Source organism: Macaca nemestrina, chromosome 15, assembly GCF_043159975.1.
Source record: "Macaca nemestrina isolate mMacNem1 chromosome 15, mMacNem.hap1, whole genome shotgun sequence".
Taxonomy (NCBI): Eukaryota; Metazoa; Chordata; class Mammalia; order Primates; family Cercopithecidae; genus Macaca; species Macaca nemestrina.
Genome location: NC_092139.1, coordinates 114111510 through 114133935, shown reverse-complemented (window position 1 = coordinate 114133935; position 22426 = coordinate 114111510). Strand labels below are relative to the sequence as shown.

General features: G+C 53.7%; 1 protein-coding gene across 5 annotated transcripts in view; it reads left to right on the top strand.

Annotated features, from left to right (window-relative positions):
* The window catches only part of LOC105489797 (cadherin EGF LAG seven-pass G-type receptor 1), a 203970-nt gene that overhangs the window by 147625 nt on the left and 33919 nt on the right, over positions 1-22426 (top strand). For all 5 annotated transcript variants that reach the window (XR_011614219.1, XM_071080762.1, XM_011754897.2 and 2 more), the window contains exons 10-21: positions 3807-3992; positions 5071-5184; positions 5912-6086; positions 6972-7113; positions 9444-9564; positions 11936-12119; positions 12467-12568; positions 13276-13370; positions 14586-14795; positions 17648-17831; positions 19270-19413; positions 21582-21786. Coding sequence is in view for 4 of the 5 variants with exons in the window: in XM_071080762.1 (XP_070936863.1) it covers positions 3807-3992; positions 5071-5184; positions 5912-6086; positions 6972-7113; positions 9444-9564; positions 11936-12119; positions 12467-12568; positions 13276-13370; positions 14586-14795; positions 17648-17831; positions 19270-19413; positions 21582-21786 (1862 nt within the window). In the remaining variant the exon portion in view is untranslated. The remainder of the gene's footprint in view (positions 1-3806; positions 3993-5070; positions 5185-5911; positions 6087-6971; positions 7114-9443; positions 9565-11935; positions 12120-12466; positions 12569-13275; positions 13371-14585; positions 14796-17647; positions 17832-19269; positions 19414-21581; positions 21787-22426) is intronic.

Genomic DNA, 22426 nt, shown 5'->3' with positions numbered 1-22426 from the left:
AGCCACCGTGCCCGGCCTCTAGCCAGTTTTGTACACATACCACTATATGCTCTGCAGTTGTTATCCATAATATTCTGTATATATCAAGTAGGTAAAGTTTGTTGACTGTGGTATTCAAATATTCTTTATCATTATTGGTTTTAATTTTTTTTTTGTCTTTGTCTTCTCACTTATTGAGAGAAGTTAGTTACAGGTCTCCTACCTTGACTGTAGATTTGTCTATTACTTCTCTTAGTAATCTTGATTTTTACTATATAGATTTTGAGGCCAGGTTCTTAGGTGCCTACAAATTTAGAGTTGATTTATCTTCAAATCAAATTGACTCGGTTATCATTATGAAATTCCTCTTCCTTCTGTAGTAAGGATTTCTGCCTTAAATCTACTTTGGCTCATATTAACATAGCTATACCATTTTTCTTTTGGTTGGTATTTATATGATGTATTTTCTTCTATCCTTTTACTGTCAACATTTTCTGTATCCTTATATTTCAGGTAGAATATAAGCAGTGTGCTAATAGTTGTTTTTCTAAAATCTAGGCTATTTTTTTTCAGTTATCTTTAAGTATGAGCATCTTAGTTACAACCTTGTTTTCTGATTCTTCTTACATGTATTTAAACATGGCCATTTGACCCTTATCTCTGTAACACCTACACCCAGAAGTAATTCTAATGGTCTCACTGAGTCTGTTTGCTTGAAAGTTTTGTGGTTCCCAGTGTTATTTTTGAGTCTGTGTCTGATGATTTTGTGGTCTGTTGCCACTCTTCCTTGCTTCTCTTGGTTTTCAAGCGTATTACCTTATATCCTCATATACTTGGCTGCTTTTTATTGAGTGCTAGACATTTTATTTAAAACTAGAGAGTATGTGAAACTAGAATGGGGGCCAGGTGCAGTGGCTCATGCCTGTAATCCCAACACTTTGGGAGGCCAAGGAGGCAGATCACCTGGGGTCAGGAGTTTGAGACCAACCTGACCAACATGGAGAAGCCCCATCTCTACTAAAAATATAAACAAATTAGCTGGGTGTGGTAGTGGGTGCCTGTAATCCCAGCTACTCGGGAGGCTGAGGCAGGAGATTCACTTGAACCTGGGAGGTAGAGTTTACAGTGAGCTGAGATTGTGCCATTGCACTCCAGCCTGGGCAACAAGAATGGAACTCTGTCTCAAAACAAACAAAAACAAAAAACAACACACACAAAGAAAAAGAGAAACTAGAATGGGGATGTCATTATCTTCCATGTTTGCTTCTGGCAACCACTGGGAGCACTTGCCCTCCCAGAGCACTTGAATGCAGTCACAGATTTTTTTTTTTTTTTTTTTTTTTTGAGGCACAGTCTGGCTCCGTCACCCAGGATGGAGTGCAGTGGCGTGATCTCTGCTCACTGCAACCCCCGCCTCCCGGGTTCAAGCAATTCTCCTATCTCAGCCTCCCAGGTAGCTGGAACTACAGGCGCCCGCCACCACACCCAGCTAATTTTTTGTATTTTCAGTAGAGATGGGATTTCACCTTGTTGGTCAGGCTAGTCTCGAACTCCTGACCTCAGGTGATCCACCTGCCTCGGCCTCCCAAAGTCACAGACTTTAATGCAGTCACAGACTGAGATGGTTCAAAGCCGGGCTTCCAGTCCTGCAAGGGTGGATCTTTTTCGTTTTTTATTGTTAGTGTAAACCCCTCAGGGTTGCAACCAGAAGCCAAGGAACAACCCTTGGCAGTCCGTGAACCCCAGTTTTTAATCCTCCAGCCCCATGAACCTAGAAAGCTTTGAGGCATCCTGAGACTCTAGGTCACAGGTGACTGATGAGGCACGGCATCACCTGCTGACCGGGCTGAAGAGTGCCAAGGAGGGCAAGGGTTTCAGGTACCTGGCAGCCGTGACCTGACTGCACGCTTAGCCTCCACTGTGTCTTCCAGAACCGGCTGCCGGCCTTGCAGGGAAACACACCACGCTGTTGTGCAGATTCTGTCTTTTCCTTGGTCATGAGCCTGAAACTCTGTTTTGCCTGGAGCCACTTCAGTGCCTTCAAACAGACATTCTTTAATATTTTGTCTCATGTTCGTAGGTGATTTCAAGAGGAGAGTTGGTCCAAATTGCCAAGTCCTTTCTTTTTTTTTTTGAGATGGAGTCTTGCTCAGTCGCCCAGGCTGGAGTGCGGTGGTGCAATCTCGGCTCACTGCAAGCTCCGCCTCCCGGGTTCTCGCCATTCTCCTGCCTCAGCCTCCCAAGTAGCTGGGACTACAGGTGCCCGCCACTACGCCCGGCTAGTTTTTTGTATTTTTAGTAGAGACGGGGTTTCACCATGTTAGCCAGGATGGTCTCGATCTCCTGACCTCGTGATCCGCCCGTCTCGGCCTCCCAAAGTCCTGGGATTACAGGCGTGAGCCACCGCGCCCGGCCGCCAAGTCCTTTCTTAGGAGAACTAAGATTTTGACACTGTCCTTGGCCTACCTTATTTTACAATATGAGCATCTTAGGCCATTCGCAATGCTGATTTTTGTTTTTTTCATGCATGTAATTAAACACAGAGGATTAAATCTTGTCTTATAAAGTATGTTTGCATCCAAAAATAGGAGCCCAATAGTTACCTGAATCGAGCTGGTTCCCAATACTTAAAAGCCTAATGGGGCTTGGTCTTGGCCCTTCGCTTACTTGACCTCCATGAAGCGATTGATGCTTTTTCCCATAGAATAAGACAAGCAGTTCTGATGAGTGTTTTGGCAGCAGCAACAAAGAACAACTTTGCCTACTTTTTTTTTTTTTTTTTGAGACAAGGTCTCGCTCTGTCACCCAAACTGAAGTGTACAGTAGTTGCTATCTTGGCTCACTGCAACCTCCACCTCCTGGGCTTGAGTGATCCTCCCACCTCAGCCTCCCAAGTAACTGGGATTACAGGAACACACCACCATGCCCGGCTAATTTTTGAATTTTTAGTAGACACGAGGTTTTGCCATATTTGCCAGGCTCTCTTTGACCTCCTGGCCTCAAGCAATCCACCCGCCTTGGCTTCCCAAAGTGCTGAAATTACAGGTGTGAGCCACCACACCCAGCCAACTTTGTCTAATTATTATTATTATTTTGAGACAGAGTCTCGCTCTTGTCTCCCAGGCTGGAGTGCAGTGGTGCAATCTCAGCTCACTGCAACCTCTACCTCCCAGGTTCAAGCGATTCTGCTGCCTTAGCCTCCCGAGTAGCTGGGCTTACAGGTGCCCGCCAGCATGCCTGGCTAATTTTAGTATTTTTAGTAGAGACAGGGTGTCACCATGTTGGCTAGGCTGGTCTTGAACTCCTCATCTCAGGTGATTCGCCTGCTGTGGTCTCCCAAAGTGCTGGGATTAAAGGCCTGAGCCACCACAGACAGCCAACTTTGCCTTTTTTTTTTTCTTGATACCAAGTCTCATTCTGTCACCCAGGCTGGAGTGCAATGACACAATCTCAGCTCACTGCAACCTCCACCTCCTGGATTCAAGCAGTTCTCCTGCCTCAGCCTCTGAGTAGCTAGGATTACAGGCACCCGCCACCACACCTAGCTAATTTCTGTATTTTTAGTAAAGATGGGGTTTCACCATGTTGGCCAAGCTGGTCACAAACTTTTGACTTCAGGTGATCCACCCGCCTCAGCCTCCCAGAGTGCTGAGATTACAGGCCTGAGCCACCGCACCCGGCCAACTTTGCCTACTTTTTAAACCCATCTTGTATCTGGTACCACAGCATCAGTCCCCCTTCACAGCTTCCTTGTTTAAGTGACTGCAAAGCGTTGTCTCTTTCATTGTCATTGTACCAATCAGTTGGTGTGGCTCTCCCTGCTCTAGATCCTGAACAACTACCTCCAGTTTGAGGTGTCCCATGGCCCCTCCGACGTGGAGTCCGTGATGCTGTCCAGGTTGCGGGTGACCGACGGGGAGTGGCACCACCTGCTCATCGAGCTGAAGAATGTTAAGGAGGACAGTGAGATGAAGCACCTGGTCACCATGACTTTGGATTATGGGATGGACCAGGTGAGCTGGTACCTGCACCTCCTCTGGGGATGGACCCTCTGGCCCAGGGAAAAACAGAATGACCCCTTGATGTGCCAGGACCCGCCAGAGACCTTGTGGATTTGGGGAGGCACTTTCTGGGCCCCCGCAAGTGGGCTTCTGTTCTGCCGTGTACCGAGGTCACTGGCATGTTCCTCACCTCCTTTACCCAGATGCCCCGCCCCCGGCAGGCAGCAGCTGACTTCCTCCAGCTGCATTTCTCAACATGATGCTGTTGGTGCCTTCAGCAGTGGTTTCTTTTAGCAAAGCCATGTTGAGCAACTTGCGCCTGTAGGCTCAGCACCGTGTCTTTAGGGTACTGAAGTAGCAGTGCCAGGGCCCCTGCCCTCAGAGCATGGATGGGGAGCAAAACTGGGAAAGCAGTGAGACCCAGGCCCTGGACAGGCCTGTGAGACACCCGGGAGCCACGCCTGTCCTAGCAGGCAGATGGCGTCATCCCAGACATTGTTCAGAATACTTACCGAACCAAACTGGCTTTCCACAGTTTGCAGGCGGGTAACTCAAGATGTTGTCTGTGAAATGCCCACACACTTAAGGGGCTACCTGGGATTTCCAAGAGCTCTTGGAGCCAAGGCTCATCTTACAACACAGACCTGGGAGTAAATAGGTGTGTTCTAGGCACCTGCTTTTCTGGGACTGGATCTCAGCCAAGACCCTCTTGGGTTCCCACAGTGTTAATGGGTGAACGAATTTCCGTTCGCTGCCGTCTTCCTGATTCGCCAAACTCTGTCACAGCAGGGCTGGTTTAGCGTTGTGCCCTTGACAGAGGCGGGACAGTTGCCCACATTGACCCCACTGGCCGCTTCGGCTAGGCTGGTACATGGACACCCATCCTCTGGCCTGGTCCCCTCGCCCTTATCATCACAGCCAGCCACGCTGTCCAGCTGGGCCCAGCTCTCTCTTTGGAGGCCCAGATGTCCTCAGGCTCTGGGGAGCTTGTTGAAGCGACTGTTTAGGCTTCCAGCACATTCTTCAGGCTGGAAGACGTTTCTAGGATGGTGGACTCTGCCCCCAGAGCTCCGCCCCTCTCTCCACACAGAACAGGGCAGATATCGGGGGCATGCTTCCCGGGCTGACAATCAGGAGCGTGGTGGTCGGGGGCGCCTCTGAAGACAAGGTCTCCGTGCGCCGTGGATTCCGAGGCTGCATGCAGGTAGGTGGGGGCGGTGGCGGTGGAGTGGGGGGGGCCTGTCCCTCACAGGCGGCTCCGAGGCTGCCAGCACCACCGTTGGTGCCGTTGGTCACCCTGTTAGTTTTCAGTGAGTGAAGAATTTGTCTGATAGACATCCCCACTTTAACAGCTCCTGTTTCCTCTTTAGACCCATCCTTCCCCGCGGTTCCCCTTGGCATCCTGGCCGTCCCTGGCCCCCACAGCTCCCCACTGCCATGCCAGCCACTTGCCCCCTGCCTTTGTGAAGCATCCTGAATTGAGCCCCTTGCTGCCGCCCCCACCCAGTCCAACCACAGACGTCACCCAAGTAGGCCCCGTGCCTGTTCCCTGGAGCCAGGGGTTCCAGCTACAGCCGAGGGAACTGCTCTCAGAGTCGCTCAGCTCTCAGCCCCCTCAGCTCTCAGCCCCCTCGGCTCTCAGCCCCCTCGGCTCTCAGCCCCCTCGGCAGGGATGTCCACTCCTCACACTCCCACCGTGCACCCCAGGAGATCGGGCCGGCGTGCCCTCTGAGCTCCTCACCCAGCCCTCCACTGCACTCCGGCCACCAGGCCATGGGGCGGGAGGAGCAGCCCTGCCCACCACAGCTCTGCAGATAAATGAGGCGTCACAAATGAATGCCTCGCGAGGGACCAGAGAGGTCTCAGGGTTCCCTTAACCCCTACTTACCTTTCCGGGCTCCTGCAGCCCCAATGCCCTTTCCTTAATGCAGGGAGTGAGGATGGGGGGGACGCCCACCAACGTCGCCACCCTGAACATGAACAATGCGCTCAAGGTCAGGGTGAAGGACGGCTGTGATGTGGAGGACCCCTGTACCTCGAGCCCCTGTCCCCCCCACAGCCGCTGCCATGACACCTGGGAGGACTACAGCTGCATCTGTGACAAAGGTGGGACTGTCCTCCTGGGGCCCTTCAGTGACAGGGAGGCCTCTCATGACTGAAACACAGGAGGGGGGCTCAGTTTGGACGTTGGTGTCCCCAGCCGAGTCCCTGTGGTTCTGTGGAGCGCTGAGCTTTATAACAAGTAGGCCCCATCTAGAGAGAGACTCTGAGCCTCTTCCTTACTTGAGGCACAGAGTGCCCCAGGTGCTCTCCTCAGCACATGGGGTGATCAGCAAAGAAATGATGAAAAGTAAGGCTGGGCGCAGTGGATCACACCTGTAATCCCAGCACATTGGGGGGCCAGGGTGGGTGGGTCACTTGAGGCCAGGAGTTCAGGACCAGTCAGGCAACATGGTGAAACCCCATCTCTACCCAAAAAAAAAAAAAGTTCGCCCGGCATGGTGGCATGCACCTGTGGTCCCAGCTACGTGGGAGACTGAGGTGGGAGGATCACTTGAGCCTGTTAGGCAAAGGTTGCAGTGAGCTGAGATCATGCCACTGCACTTCGGCCTGGGCAACAGAGCAAGACTGTGTCTGAATGAATGAATGAATGAATGAGTGAAAAGTACACGTTAAGGAAATCCTCCCTTCAGGGTGGCCTCTGAGATTTGAGGTGCTGAAGTCATCTGCTGGTGGCCATTCCCCATGTGTCCTGGGGCGGCCTGGGCCCCGTGTTCCAAGGCTCTCACAGCCAGGAAGGCCTTCCTCTCTGCATTCACCGAGTCTAACCCGCCTAACGCTGTGTTTTTGGGGACTCTGTGGCAGCCTGTCTCTTCCCTCTGCCGAGTACCAGAGAAAGTCAGATCTCGGGGAGACAGGTTGCTCCAGATATTTTAACGTGGAAGGTCTCATGGATTCTGGGTGGAGGTAATGCTGGCTCTGTCCTTGCAGGGTACCTTGGAATAAACTGTGTGGATGCCTGTCACCTGAACCCCTGCGAGAACATGGGGGCCTGCGTACGCTCCCCCGGCTCCCCGCAGGGCTACGTGTGCGAGTGCGGGCCCAGCCACTACGGGCCGTACTGCGAGAACAAGTAAGAGCAGCCCCGGGACCTCCCTGTGCCTTCAGAGTCCACGTGGCTGTGTTCCCTCTTCAGTGTCTTCTCTTTCTTATTTTGACCCGAAGATATGTGTAATTCTGGATAACAGGGACATATTTTTTTTTTCAAAATTGGCATGAATTAAATGATAATTTTTTTTTTTTTTTTTTTGAGACAGAGTCTTACTCTGTCATCCAGGCTGGAGGGCAATGGTGTGATCTTGGCTCCCTGCAACCTCCGCCTCCTGGGCTCAAGCGATTCTCCTGCCTCAGCCTCCCAAGTAGCTGGTCCTACAGGTGCCTGCTACCATGCCCAGCTAATAATTTTGTATTTTTAGTAGAGATGGGATTTCACCATATTGGTCAGGCTAGTCTCGAACTCCTGACCTCAAGAGATCCACCTGTCTCAGCCTCCTAAAGTACTGGGATTATGGGTGTGAGCCACCACGGCTGGGCAATGAGAATCGATTTGGACATCTCAAACTAACCCCATTGGATCATGTGTCCATGCCAGAAACGTGCAGTATGACTCACCTGGAGTCCTCGCTGTGCCCAGAGCGAACAGACCCCATGAGATGCAGCGAGATGTGTGCGATTTATAGAGAATGCTTTCTCTCTCGAGTCGGTGGGGTTGAGGTCGTGTCTGATGAATGTGGAGATCCTGGTGTGGTTAGGACAGGCAGCAGCATGCTCTTTGGGCTCCCAGAGTGCCCTTTGCATAGGGATCGCTGGGCACAGTGTGTAGTCATTACAAGCATCACTTTGTCCAAGGTGGAGCTGCTTGGTTCTTCATAAACCAAGATTCTAGGCCGCCGTGGAGGTGATGCCCCCATGGCTCATTGTCCTCAGCTGCTGGTGGCCCTCAGGTGTGGGGACACCTGCTACGCTCTGTTCTTTGTCCACCTGAGCCTAGAGCAGGTGCTGTGATCCTGGCTGTGACCCCATGAGTGGGAAGCAGCCTGTGCCCTGGAGCTGGTGACCTCACGAGAAGATGGCACTACGTCATTCTTGGATACCAGCAAGATCGAATGCAAGGGAGAGTTTAGAGGAGGTGCCCTGGGAGTGGAGAGGGAGGTGGGAGCCAGTGAGGCTGAAGCCAGAGGGCTTTCTGGGAACGAAAGCAACAGAGCCAAGCTGGAGAGGGGTAAGGGGATGAGGCTGGTCTAGAGAGGCCTGGGTGGGGACGGGGGTGGGCCCACAAGCCAGGAACAGAGCTTGGCTGTGTGGAGGCCCTGGGGGCCCAGCACTAAAGTGGCAGAACCGGGTGTGGTCTTAAGGAACCCCCAGCTGCCGCATGGAGCACAGCTTGGAGCAGGGCGGGGTTGCTAAGAGGCTGATCCAGTGTCTCCATGCCCAGTGCCTTGGTCACCAGGGCTGCAGGGGGTGAAGGCTCTGGGGCCCCCACACTGCACACATACATCCATAAACACCAGACTCTTATATCTGGCCGGTTGTCTTTGTGACGCTGATTTGTACACAGTCCTTAATACTTGCTCATCAAGTGAGTGAATGCTAGAGCTGGCAGCTGGGTAGAGGGAACTCGGTTAGCCAGGATGGGGAATGCAGGAGCCCGCAGGACACTCGGGCGGGGCCGTTGCAAGCAGGTGGGCCTCCAGGTGACTGCGCAGGTGCAGCCCCTGTCAGGAACAGGTAGGACGACTCATGCACAGCAGCGGCCGGCACCTCGGAGGCCTGGCTTTGTCCCTGCAGTGTTGCTCATCTTCAGTGTCTGTTGCCCTCCGCCGGGGGAGGCTCAGGGAGGCAGGACTGGCTTCTACTGGGTTCTGAGTGCATGGACGTGTGCTGCTGACCTAAGGGGCACGCTACACCAGGGCACGGCTGCCCTGAGCATCTGTGGGGCTGGTGGCCAGGGGACCTGGGGGACAACAAAAGCTGCCACACTCCCTGTTCAGGAGCTTCCCGCGGGCATCTCATGCTGGCACTCACCCCAAGCGCACTTTGAGAAGTTGTGCCAGGCAGCTGAGTTCGGTCTGCCTGTGTGGGGCTGTGTCGTGAAAGGCCAGCTCTTGCAGTAGGGTTCACTGTCATTAAGCCCCAGTGAGCCAGGCGTCATGTGGACGTGGGGCACACAGTGGACGCAGATGCCGTCCCAGTCGCTTTGGGCATGGCGGATCTGTGGGTGGGGGGTGAGGTTGGGAGCCAGTAGAGGGGAGACTGAGGCCACATAATGTGAAAGCGAAGCTCCCAGAGCTGGACCCAGCCAGGCCTCCTGGGCAGCCATCTCCACGCTGCCAGTGGGCCTCTTCTTGTTCCAGAAGGCACAGTTGCATAAACCTTCCAGCTGCCCTCTTATTTTCCCCACAGACTCGACCTTCCGTGCCCCAGAGGCTGGTGGGGGAACCCTGTCTGTGGACCCTGCCACTGTGCTGTCAGCAAAGGCTTTGATCCTGATTGTAATAAGACCAACGGCCAGTGCCAATGCAAGGTGAGGCCCAGCCCCCATGGTCCCTGCACGCCCACCCCAGGCCTTGAGCCCCAGGGAGATGGCTGTGTGTGCTAACACACATGCACAGATGCCCCTACATACACACACGCCTACACACCCTGCCTATACACACCCCCTACATACACACATCCCTACACACACCCTGCCTGTACATACTCACACCTGCACACACACAGCTGTGCCCACTCACACATTTGTGTACAGATGTGGTTTTTGGTTTCCTTGCTGTTCCCCTGTGCTCTGTGACTACTCCATGGCTGTTTTCCACATGTAAACTACGGGTTCAGCCCTGCCAGCCCCCGCCCGTGGAACAGGAATCCCTGCCTGCTCCCAGCCCACTGCCCATGGCTATGGGCAGCCCAGCCTTTTCTGAGGGCTGGCTCATCTCTGGCACCACCCCAGCCCTCCTGGTTGGCCATTTTCCTGGTCTTTTTTTTTTTTAAGATGGAGTCTTGCTGTGTCGCCCAGACTGGAGTGCAGTGGTACAATCTTGGCTTACTGCAGCCTCTGCCTCCCAGGTTCCAGCGATTCTTCTGCCTCAGCCTCCTGAGTAGCTGGGATTATAGGCGCCCACCACCACGCCCAGCTAATTTTTGTATTTTTAGCAGAGACAGGATTTCACCATGTTGGCCAGGCTGGTCTTGAACTCTTGACCTCAGGTGATCCACCCGCCTCAGCCTTCCAAAGTGCTGGGATTACAGGTGTGAGCCACCGTGCCTGGTCATTTTCCTGGTCTTTACCAAGCTGACATCACATGACAACAGCAGTTTTAAAATAGAAAGCGTCACTAAGTGTGTTATGCCCCACCCGTGTCCAGGGCTGTCCGTCCTAACCTGCGTGCAGCACGGAGCTCACATCTCATGTCTCCAGATGTGCACATGTGTTCTCAGTGCAGACTCTAGGGACCCCTCCCCACCCCCTCAGGATACGTCACCTCCTTCAGGATCTTCGTGTACACCACAGCCATAGCACTCATAGTAACTTGAAACCCAGATGTTAGGTCTGAGGGTAACAGGAGCCTGGGCGAGGGACATGAGCTTCCTGCAGATGCGGCCGGCCCTAGGAGGGAAGCTGGCATCAGGGTACCCTTGGATGCCATCCCGTGATGTCAGTAGTGTCCTGAGTGCCTGCAGTGGTTCCAACAGCAAGTGGGACTTGTGTCCTAAAAGGCTCAAATTAAACAGCTCTCCTGGGTCCGGGTTGGTCCACACATGTCACCAGATGGTGGTGGTGGCACAGTGGGTGGCAGAGCACAGGGGACGTTGGAAGTGAATTGGCGAAAACTTGCCTATGATTTTTTTCTCATTCAAAGTTATAGGCAGGGTGTGGTGGCTCATGCTTGTAATCGCAGCTACTCCGGAGGCCGAGGCAGGAGGGATTACTTGAGCCCAGGAATTCAAGACCACCCTGGGCAACATAGTGAGACTCCCACTTCTACAAAAAATAAAAATATTAGCTGAGCGTGCTGGTGCATGCCTGTGATCCCAGCTACTCGGGAGGCTGAGGTGGGAGGATCACTTGAGCCCTGGAGGTTGAGGCTGCAGTGAGCTGTGATTGTACCACTGCATTCCAGCCTGGGCAACAGAGTGAGACCCTATCTCAAAAAAATAGAAAAACAAAGTTATACAAACTGTAATAAAAAAACATAAAGATCGCAGTCACCCCATGTCGCCTCCCAGCTGTGATTGTTAGTGTTTTAGCATCTCTTCTGGGCCTGCCGCTTACCGCCATTTTACACTCAGTTGGAGTCCCCGCCTGTCACACAAGTTTGAACGTTGCTCATGAGTCTCCCCAAGTCACAGCCTGCCCCATTTTCTGGGGCGGGGTTGGGGGTTTGCTACTTGGGCCTGGGGAGGCCCAGTGACCGGCCGGCCCAGGCAGTGTAGCCGGTAAATGGCAAGGGTCAAGCATGAACCCAGGACTTTCTGAATCCAAAGTACAAGCTCTTGATTGTCACCCTGACCCACCCAATGGTGGACGTTCAGGTGGCTTCTAATTTTTCCAAACAACTTTAAAAAAATGCCCAAGGGCTATCCCCACGCGTAAGCCATTTGGATCTCTGATTCTTTTTAGGACAAATGCAAAGGTGCTCGCTGCTGAGATTTGCTAAGACATGAGGGAGGGCATGCTTCCCGAAAGAACTGCTCTCCTGGGTCCGGCCTTGTGGGGCCCTGGGAGGCAGCCCCTGTTGGGTGTGGGATGTGGGCAGAAGGTAGCCATGAGGGGTGAGATGGCTGGCGGCCGACACACGCACCCACGCGGGAGTCTGGACGTTGCTTGGAAAATGCGCTGCAAGGTAGGGCCTTTCCTGGGCATCTGAAGTCACAGGCCCTGCCTCTGGCTTTTGCAGGAGAATTACTATAAGCCCCCAGCCCAGGATACCTGTCTGCCCTGCGACTGCTTCCCTCATGGCTCCCACAGCCGCACTTGCGACATGGCCACCGGTCAGTGTGCCTGCAAGCCCGGCGTCATCGGCCGCCAGTGCAACCGCTGTGACAACCCGTTTGCCGAGGTCACCACATTCGGCTGTGAAGGTCAGTGTTGCCCCTTGACACCCTGCAGGTTACAGCGCAGGGACAGGCTGCTGCCCTGGCGTGCACGTGTGTGCATGCATGCCGGCTGTTTGGGGGAACCCTGGGCTCCCTTGTGTTCTGCTTTCTCTTGACCTTCTAGAAACCTGGTTCTACATGAGGGGGTATGGGTCAGAGCCTGGTCACCCCCTCTCCAGCTCTGACATGGATGGGGGCAGGGGAGATGCTAGGGTTCAGTTCTTGGTGGGAGCAGGGCCTCCTGCAGGGAAGCACACGCAGACAGTGGTGTCTGTTTGTGGTGCTGGGCACGGCATGCCCCGCTGAGCAGCCTTCTCTCCTCTCTACCCCAGTGATCTACAACGGCTGTCCCAAAGCATTTGAGGCCGGCATCTGGTGGCCGCAGACCAAGTTCGGGCAGCCGGCTGCGGTGCCGTGCCCCAAGGGATCCGTCGGTGAGTCCCCGGGGCCTGTGGCATCCACGGGTAGGGAACTGAGGCACGCGTCCTTGTGGGAGAGCCGGTCGAGACGTGGGGACTCACGGAATGTTTCGTGCTGAAGAAACATCAGCAGGCAAAGTGCCGGGGAGAAATCAGATCACCTTTTCCCTACCCGTAAATACACAAAGCAGGCAGAGGACGTAACAGAAACATGAACAGCGTAGTGCATGTGGGGACGCCCGCCAGTCAGGCCCAGCCAGTCCCAGCTGCGTCAGTCAAGCTGCGGCACCTGGACAAATGGCTTCACTGTTTGTAGCATTGGGTTTCCTCTGTGAAATGGGGACAGTGACTTTGTCCCCACTGTGAGGGGCGTCTGGGGAGTGCAGTGAGGCAAAGAAAGGCCTGGCCGAAACAGATTCCTGGCACATGGGATCATGGCCGCCCAGCAGATGGTGTTGCTGATTTCTTTCCTTGCGGACTTGCTCGGAAGCTCTGGCTCCTGTTGGCTGGGCACCCGAAACGTCTGGTTGTCAGTGTCAGAGCAGCTTCGGCGTGGCCCTGACATGAAAGAGGGGCGCTGGTGTTGGCCTTCCGGCCCCCCTGGGGTTCTCACCGCCACGCAGTGTTCTGGGTTTCAGTACATTCGGACTGGGGATTGAAATACACAAGCATTGATCAACAATTTGAGTTTCAGGCTTTGCACACCTGCTCTGCTTCCCTAGGAAATGCGGTCCGACACTGCAGCGGGGAGAAGGGCTGGCTGCCTCCAGAGCTCTTTAACTGCACCACCATCTCCTTCGTGGACCTCAGGGCCATGGTAGGGGCGCCTCGAGGATGCGTGTTCAGCCGGGGCACGTGTGTGTTCATGTGTGCATGCTCAGCCGGGGCACGTGTGTGTTCATGTGTGCATGCAAGGGTTTGTGTGGGCCGAGGCTCCTGGGCTGGGGAGTGTCGGGGCAGCTGTGATGCTGCAGGGACAGCCCCACGGGCCCACAGCCTGGAGCCAGTGGTTCCTGTGGACTTGGGGGCATTGGCACCTGAGCCAGTCACCCCCCACGTGCACTTCTGTCCCCCAGAGGACCCAGCTCTGTGTCTTTCGTTCTGAAAACGCAGGGTCCTTGCATTTGACTCCATTTGCCCCCTGATCCTGCCCTATTTCATAGCGTTTGTTCCCCTGCCTCCAGCTTGCTGTCTTTCTCTGAGCCCTCTTTGGCCCACCAGACCCTTGTTTCCATGTTTTCCATGTCCTAACTGTCAGCGGTGCTCATTTTTTGGGCTTCTGGGTTTTTTTTTGTTTTTTTTTTTGAAGATGAAGTCTCACTCTATCTCCCAAGCTAGAGGGCAGTGTCACGGTGTCAGCTCACTGCAACCTCTGCTTCCCCGATTCAAGCTATTCTCCTGCCTCAGCCTCCCTAGTAGTTGGGACTTACAGGTGCCCACCACCACACCCTGCTAAATTTTTTACTTTTGAAATAGAGACATAGAGTATTTTTTTTTTCTTTTTTGAGACGGAGTCTTGCTCAGTTGGCCAGGCTGGAGTGCGGTGGCGTGATCTTGGCTCACTGCAAGCTCCGTCTCCCGGGTTCACACCATTCTCCTGCCTCAGCCTTCCGAGTAGCTGGGACTACAGGCGCCTGCCACTACGCCCGGCTAGTTTTTTTGTATTTTTGTAGAGACGGGGTTTCACCGTGTTAGCCAGGATGGTCTTGATCTCCTGACCTCGTGATGCGCCCGTCTCAGCCTCCCAAAGTGCGACATAGAGTATTTTTAAAATAGAGAGTAGAGACAGGTTTTCACCATGTTGGCCAGGCTGGTCTCGAACTCCTGACCTCAAATGATCTACCTGCCTCGGCCTCCCAAAGTGCTGGGATTACAGGCATGAGCCACCATGCCCAGCCAGGCTTTTGGATTTTTTTAAGTTCCTTTCTGACAAGGAAACTTGCACCGGACAGTAGTGAGTTGCTGAGTAACCGCAGGAACCGAAAGCAACCAAAGTGGGTTTGCACACATTGCGACCACCTCCCTGTTGCAGAATGAGAAGCTGAGCCGCAACGAGACGCAGGTGGATGGTGCTGGGGCCCTGCGGCTGGTGAGGGCGCTGCGCAACGCTACACAGCACACGGACACGCTCTTTGGCAATGACGTGCGCACGGCCTACCAGCTGCTGGGCCGCGTCCTTCAGCACGAGAGCTGGCAGCAGGGCTTCGACCTGGCAGCCACACAGGATGCCGACTTCCACGAGGTAGGAGGGTGGCTGCCGCCCTGGCTCGGGGACACTCGGGGATGCCCGTGGGCGGGCACTGTGGGGCTGGGCATCCACCTCAGCTCGTGGAAGATGGTTGTGTCCGGGATCCTCGAGGCAACCCCTCATTTCTCAAATGTGAGCCCTGGTGGGTGCAGCACCTGGCTCAACTGACAAGCTCTACAGAATGTTCCGGAAGGAAACTGGCTGGTCACAGCCTTGCCGGTGATCCCAGTAGGGCCTGTAGTGTGATCTAAGTGGCTTCTAAGTGGCCCACCTGAATCAGCCCCTCTCCCTTCCACGCAGCCTGTGATGTAGTATCATCCACCCATTTGACAGGTAAGGAAACAGGCACAGAGAGAGCTAAGGAGTTTGCCCAAAGGCACAGCTCGTAAGGGGCAAGGCCCGGCAGTGGGCCCCCGTGTCCACTCCCACCTGCAGCTCAGAGGTCCTGCTTTCAGAGGGCCGTGCCTCCACCTCAACCCTCCAGCTCTGTGTGTGGAACTTGTCAGCCCCTGAGCGGTGTCTTTTTAGGGTGAATGCAGAGGAGACTCATGCAGCCTGATATTTGGAAACTGCCCTTGGGGACTCCAGAAGTTTCCTTGTGGCTCCACTGCAGGCCTCGTCATCCAGACAGGACCCCAGAGGAGCGCCTGTCCACACAGAGCCCGCGGGGACACCCTGTCCCTCCCACCCATCCGCACAGAGTCTGCAGGGGACACCCTGTCCCTCCCACCCATCCACACAGAGCCCGCGGGGGACACCCTGTCCCTCCCACCCATCCACACAGAGCCCGCGGGGGACACCCTGTCCCTCCCACCCATCCACACAGAGCCCGCGGGGGACACCCTGTCCCTCCCACCCATCCACACGGAGCCCTCAGGGACCTCCTCATCCACAAAGGGCCTCCAGTCCATGCAGGGCCCCCATGGAACCTTCCGGTCTGCATAAGGACGCCAGAGACCAGGCAGGGTCCCTCTGCTGGGATTTGAGTTCCAGCCGGAGAGTTGGGCCAGTGGCGTTTATTCTCCACGCGTGACTCCGCAAACAAGTTTCCTTCCTGGTTTCTGTTTCTTTTCTTTTCTTTTTTTGAGATGGGGTCTTGGGTCTTGTTCTGTTGTCCAGGCTGGAGTGCAGTGGTGCAATCTTAGCTCACTACAACCTCCGCCTTCCAGGTTCCAGCAGTTCTTCTGCTGCAGCCTCCCAAGTAGCTGGGATTACAGGCGCCCACCACCACGCCTGGCTAATTTTTTGTATTTTTGGTAGAGTTGGGGTTTCACCGTGTTGGCCAGGCTGGTCTCAAACTCCTGACTTCAGGTGATCCACCAGTCTCAGCCACCCAAAGTGTCAGGATTACAGGCATGAGCAACGTGCCCAGCCCTGGTTTCTGTCTTGGGTGTGGTCCCCAAGCCCCTGAGCACAGCCTCATGCCTCCACCCAGTTGTTCACATAGACCCTGGGGTGTGCGGAGGCTGAGGGTCACCCTTGGAGGAGCTGCCCACGTGTCCACAGCGGCCTCAGTGTGGGTCCTCTGCTCAGCCTAGGTTGTGGTGGTTCCATCACTACTTTACGTGGTGGGGTTCAGGAGGACTTCTGATATTACCAGGGGCATCTCCACATGTCTTCCCTGCCTTAGCATCTTGGGGTGTACGTGGAAAAAAGCCTGGCAGGGCTCACTCTGACAGTCCCATCCTCTGACATTGAATCCCCCACAGTCCCTGTGGTTTATGTGATGGGATTCAGGATTTATTAAAATCACACGTTAAAAAGTGACTTGTGGCTGGGCGTGGTGGCTCACACCTGTAATCCCAGCACTTTGGGAGGCCGAGATGGGCAGATTGCCTGAGCCCAGGAGTTCGAGACCAGCCTGGGCAACATGGTGAAACCCCGTCTCTTCTAAAATACAAAAAAAATCTGCCGGGCGGGGTGGTGGGCGCCTGTAATCCCAGCTACATGGGAGGCTGAGGCATGAGAATTGCTTGAACCTGGGAGGCGGAGGTTGCAGTGAGCCAAGACCGTGCCACTGTACTCCAGCCTGGGCAACAAAGTGAAACTCTGTCTCAGAAAACAAAAACAAACAAACAGACTTCCTTATCTATTTGAATTCAACTTTGATTAATGTTTGATCCTATTTATAAACTTAGACCATGAAATTCCCCTAAGTATTTTAAATGGAATTAATATATGTTATATATTTGATTTTTCTTTTTGTATTTCAGTTGTTCGGCCAGCAAACAGCCCTTCCAAGCATTTAAACAGTGCTTGTAAATCTAGTAAATTAAGCTAAAAATATGAAGCATCTTTAATTCTCTGGATTTTAATATACTTTATGAGCTTAGTAACATTTTTCTATTCCTCCTAAGATAAACTTTTCGGAAAAAAAATCTGGGAACTAGGCCAGGTGCAGTGGCTCACGCCTGTAACCCCAGCACTTTGGGAGGCCGAGGCGGGTGAATCACCTGAAGTCAGGAGTTCAAGACCAGCCTGGCCAACATGGTGAAACCCCGTCTCTACTAAAAATACAAAAATTAGCCGGGTGTGGTGGCACATGTGTGCCTGTAATCCCAGCTACTCAGAAGACTGAAGCAAGATAATTGCTTGAACCCAGGAGGCAGAGGTTGCAGTGAGCCGAGATCGCACCACTGCACTCCAGCCTGGATGACAAGAGGGGAAGTCTGTCTCAAAACAAACAAACAAAAAAAAAAAACACTAATATTAAAGAGCACAATCTGAAGTGTAGGGCTGGAATGAATGAACCCATTAGGCAAGCAAAGGCTTTCAGGGCTGGTGTCCCTCAGTCCTGCGAGCCAGGCCCCCTCAGGCTGAGTACTGAGCGGTGTCTATCTGACCAGGACATCATCCGCTCGGGCAGCGCCCTCCTGGCCCCGGCCACCAGGGCGGCGTGGGAGCAGATCCAGCGGAGCGAGGGTGGCACGGCACAGCTGCTCCAGCGCCTCGAGGGTTACTTCAGCAACGTGGCACGCAACGTGCGACGGACCTACCTACGGCCCTTCGTCATCGTCACCGCCAACATGAGTAAGGCCCTGGCTGCGTGGGGGGCGGAACCCTGCTACCGTCAGGGGTGTTCCCCAGAGCTGGGCCCCCATGGGGTGAAGCAGGTGGGCTCCTGATCCCCCCTTGGCCATGCTCTTAGAAGAATGATTCTGAGGCCAGGTGCAGTGGCTCATACCTGTAATCCTAGCACTTTGGGAGGCCGAGACAGGCAGATCACGTGAGGTCAGGAGTTGGAGACCAACCTGGGCAAAATGGTGAAACGCCATCTCTACTAAAAATATAAAAAGTAGCCAGGCGTGGTGGTACGTGCCTGTAATCCCAGCTACTCGGGAGGCTGAGGCAGGAGAATCACCTGAACCTGGGAGGCAGAGGTTGCAGTGAACCTAGATTGCGCCATTGCACTCCAGCCTGGGTGACAGAGCAAGACTCCATCTCAAAAAAAAAAAAAAAAAAACTGAAGATTCAGCAGCTAGGCCTCTGTTTCGTCGTCTGTAAGTGGAGCCTTTGGGAAGACAGTCTGCGATGACACACCCATGGCTCCCAGGGGACAGGTCCTGGGCTTGGGAAATGTTGGGCCATGATCTTGGGGGTCCAGCAGGCCTTCCAGACCCTCAAGTGTGAGACTCTAGAAGGATGGATGTCGAGAGCCCCGCCTCACTCCATGCTTACTGTAGACAGGTGTAGGCACAGGTGGGATGCAGGAAGTTGGAAGTCAGTTCTGTTCTAAAGATGGCCAGTCAACTGGGCGTAGTAGTTCACACCCTGTAATCCCAACACTGTGGGAGGCCGAGGTGGGCAGATTGCTTGAGCCCAGGAGTTCGAGACCAGCAGGGTGCCATAGGGAGACCCTGTCTCTATTAAAAAAAATAAATAAAAATTAGCCAGGTGTGGTAGCATGCCCCTGTATTCCCAGCTACTCAGGAGGCAGAGGTGGGAGGATCGCTTGAGCCCAGGAGCATGAGGCTACAGTGAGCTGAGATTCTGCTACTGCACTCCAGCCTGGGTGACCGAGTGAGACCCTGTCTCAGAAAATAAATATAAGTAAATAGTCTGAGTGTGGTGGTTCATGCCTGTAATCCCAGCACTTTGGGAAGCCAGAGCATGCAAATCACTTGAGGTCAGGAGTTTGAGACCAGCCTGGCCAACATGATGAAACCCCATCTACCAAAAATACAAAAAGCCAGGCGTGGTCGTGCCTGCCTGTAGTCCCAGCTACTTGGGAGGCTGAGGCAGGAGAGTTACTTGGACCTGGGAGGCGGAGGTTGCAGTGAGCTGAGATCGCACCACTGCACTCCAGCCTGGGAGACACTGCGAGACTCCACCTCAAAAAAAAATAATAAAATATAAATAAGAAATATGGCCAGCCAGTGTCAGTGTGACAGTTGTGGTCATTTTGAAAACAGCAAGGGTTCAAGAAAGCCCTGGGAATTATGTCTGATTGAAGGAACTGTCCCCCTAGTTCTGGCCGTCGACATCTTTGACAAGTTCAACTTTACGGGAGCCAGGGTCCCGCAGTTCGACGCCATCCGCGAAGAGTTCCCCAGGGAGCTGGAGTCCTCCGTCTCCTTCCCAGCCGACTTCTTCAAACCACCTGAAGAAAAAGGTAGAACCGCTTAGAAACCTGCCGCTTCCCTCGGAGTCCCCAGCATTCAGGGAGGGGAGGGCGCCCTGCTGCGGGAATCACAGGACTGCGCACTGAAGCTCCAGGCCGGAGTGTTCCGAGTGCTCACTGGTGCCAGGTCCTGCTGGTGACAGCAGGGTTGTTTTGTACAAGTGCTTAGGTACAGGCTGAGCATCCTCATCCTCAAACCTGAAATGCTCCAGAACCTGAACCTTCTTGAGCACTTAAAGGAAGTGCTCATTGGAACATAAGTATGAAACGATAAAAAAAATCAAAATCCAGGCTGGGTGCGGTGGCTCACACCTGTAATCCCAGCACTGTGGGAGACCGAGGTGGGCAGATCACCTGAGGTCAGCAGTTCGAGACCAGCCTGACCAACATGGTGTAAAACCGCATGTCTAAAACACAAAAAAAAGAGCCAGCTGTGGTGGCGGGCCTCTGTAATCCCAGCTACTCAGGAGGCTGAGTGCTTGAGAATTGCTTGAGCCTGGGAGGCAGAGGTTGCAGTGAGCCGAGGTGCACCAGCCTGGGCTGCACAGTAAGACTCCCTCTCAAAAAAAAAAAAAAAAATTCCAAAATGTTCCCAAGCATTTCAGCTAAGGGATACTCAGCCACGTAATTGATAATGTGAGAAAAAAGAACTGAAATTTTTATGTGAGCTGGTTATCTTTGATGTGCAGTGAAAAGCTGCTTCTAGCCGGGCGCAATGGCTCACACCTGTAACCCTAACACTTTGGGAGGCCGACTCAAGGAGGATTGCTTGAGCCCAGAAATTCAAGACCAACCTGGACAACATAGAGAAACCCCATCTCTACCAAGAAAGTTTTGTTTAATTACCTGGGCGTGGTGGCGCAGGCCTGTAGTCCCACCTACTTAGGAGGCTGAGGCGGGAGGATTGCTTGAGTCCAGGAGATAGAGGCTGCAGTGAGCTGTGATCATGCCACTACAGCCCAGCCTGGGCAGCAGAGCAAGAACCTGTCTGGTGGGGGGAAAGCTGCTTCTAAATAGAAATAGACATTTTAGAATCACCTTCTCCTCCCCGCAAAAAACAACAAAAAACAAAACAAGCCAGAATGCTGTCTGTGTATGAACAAATCTTCAATCCTGGGTTGAGGTTATAATGCAAAACAGTTTGAACATTTTGAATTTTCTTAAGGTGCTTCTTTACAGATCCGTGACAATTACTAAAAACTTCCCCAAATAAAAAGGACATGAAAAGGTAAACTCCGTAATGGACAGTTTAAAATTGGAAACCTCGTTAGTAAATGGATTTTGTCAGGTATATGGTGTTATCTCGTGTCTTAAAAAGAGGGGTGACTCTGATGTGGGGTCATGCTTGAAACTGAGAGGACGAGGTCCCCGACTCTCCATTGCAGCCAGCTCTCTCTGGAACTAATAGAGTGAGAACTCGCTTATTACCAAGGGCTGGGCACCAAGCCATTCCTGGGGGATCCACACGCATGACCCAAACACCCCCCGCCAGGCCCATTTTCAACTCTGATCACATTTTCACATGAGATTTGGAGGGGACACATCCAGACTGCATCAGATACGTTCGTGTTTAAGGGGTCCATCTCCAGAACTCTTCATCCTGCAGATCTGAAACTCCAGCCCACAAAACACTCACTCCCTCCCCAGCCCCTGGTGCCCACCCGTCTTTCTGTCTTTGAATTTGACTCCTCTAGGGACCTCCTGTAAGAGGAATCGCACAATATTTGTCCTTTTGTGATTGGCTTATTTCACTGAGCGGAACGTCCTGTAGGTTCACCCGCGTTGTAGCAAGTGTCAGACTTGCCCTCCTTTTGAAGGCCGAGTAACATTCCGTTGTGTGGATGGACCACTCTTGGTTTATCCACTCACCAGTCGGCGCATGGCTGGGCTGTTTCCACCTTTTGGCCTGAGTGGATGGTGCTGCTGTGAATGTGGGCATGGAAGTATCTGGGTCCCTGCCTGCAGTTCTTTGGGGTGTATACTCAGAAGTGGGCTTGCTGGGTCACGTGGTAAGTCCTGTTTTTGATTTTTTGAGGATGCGCTCTACTGTTTTCTGTGGGACATCTGTTGGTTTTTGAGAAGCACCTGCTAGCACTGACAGCCATCCTGGGGAACGCAGATGCTCCTGCCGGAGTCCTCACGCTCTGCTCACATTGCAGAAGGTCCCCTGGTGAGGCCGGCCGGCCGGAGGACCAGCCCGCAGAGCCCGCGCCCGGAGCCTGGCACCGAGAGGGAGGCCCTGATCAGCAGGCGGAGGCGACACCCTGATGACGCTGGCCAGTTCGCCGTTGCCCTGGTCATCATTTACCGCACCCTGGGGCAGCTCCTGCCAGAGCGCTATGACCCCGACCGTCGCAGCCTCCGGTGAGGCCTGGACACGGGGCACATGGGGAGGGCCCATTCTGGAGGCCCCTGAGGCTTCCACAAGTCAAAATCCTGATCCTGATCAAGCACAGGTCTTCACAGTGACATTTCACCGTGACCTGGCCCAGAGACAGAGACCGCTGCTTTGTGGTGCTCCTTGGAGGGAGGTTCTGGGGCTGCCACGGGACACTACACCCTAGAACGTTACACACCCTTTGCCTGGGCTTATCCCAGTGTTTCCGCCAGAAATGCCCCCTCCCTCGCATATGCCCCATCTTGTGCCTAGAGGGACCCCATTCTGTCCCCACACACCTGACCGAGGCAGTCGTGGGTAGTGCCTGCTGCTGGCCCCAGGGTTAGGGCTGCTCAGCTAGTCCTGGCTGGAAAGGATGAATGTCCCAGAAACAGCTTTGTGACCTGCTCGGTGGGCGCAGCCCGAGGCTCCACCCTTCTTCCTGCCGTTTCCCAGATACGTCCCTGGCTCTGGGGTCCCGGTGACCCGGTGATTCATCCCCACGAGCTGCCATTATTTTGGTCTTTTGCTGGACAGTTAAGCCATCCCCTATGTTTCTGCCATTAGCTGTTATGGGCTGTGACATCTTTGCATCTGTGCCTTCTCTTGCTTTTTAAATTTCTGAAG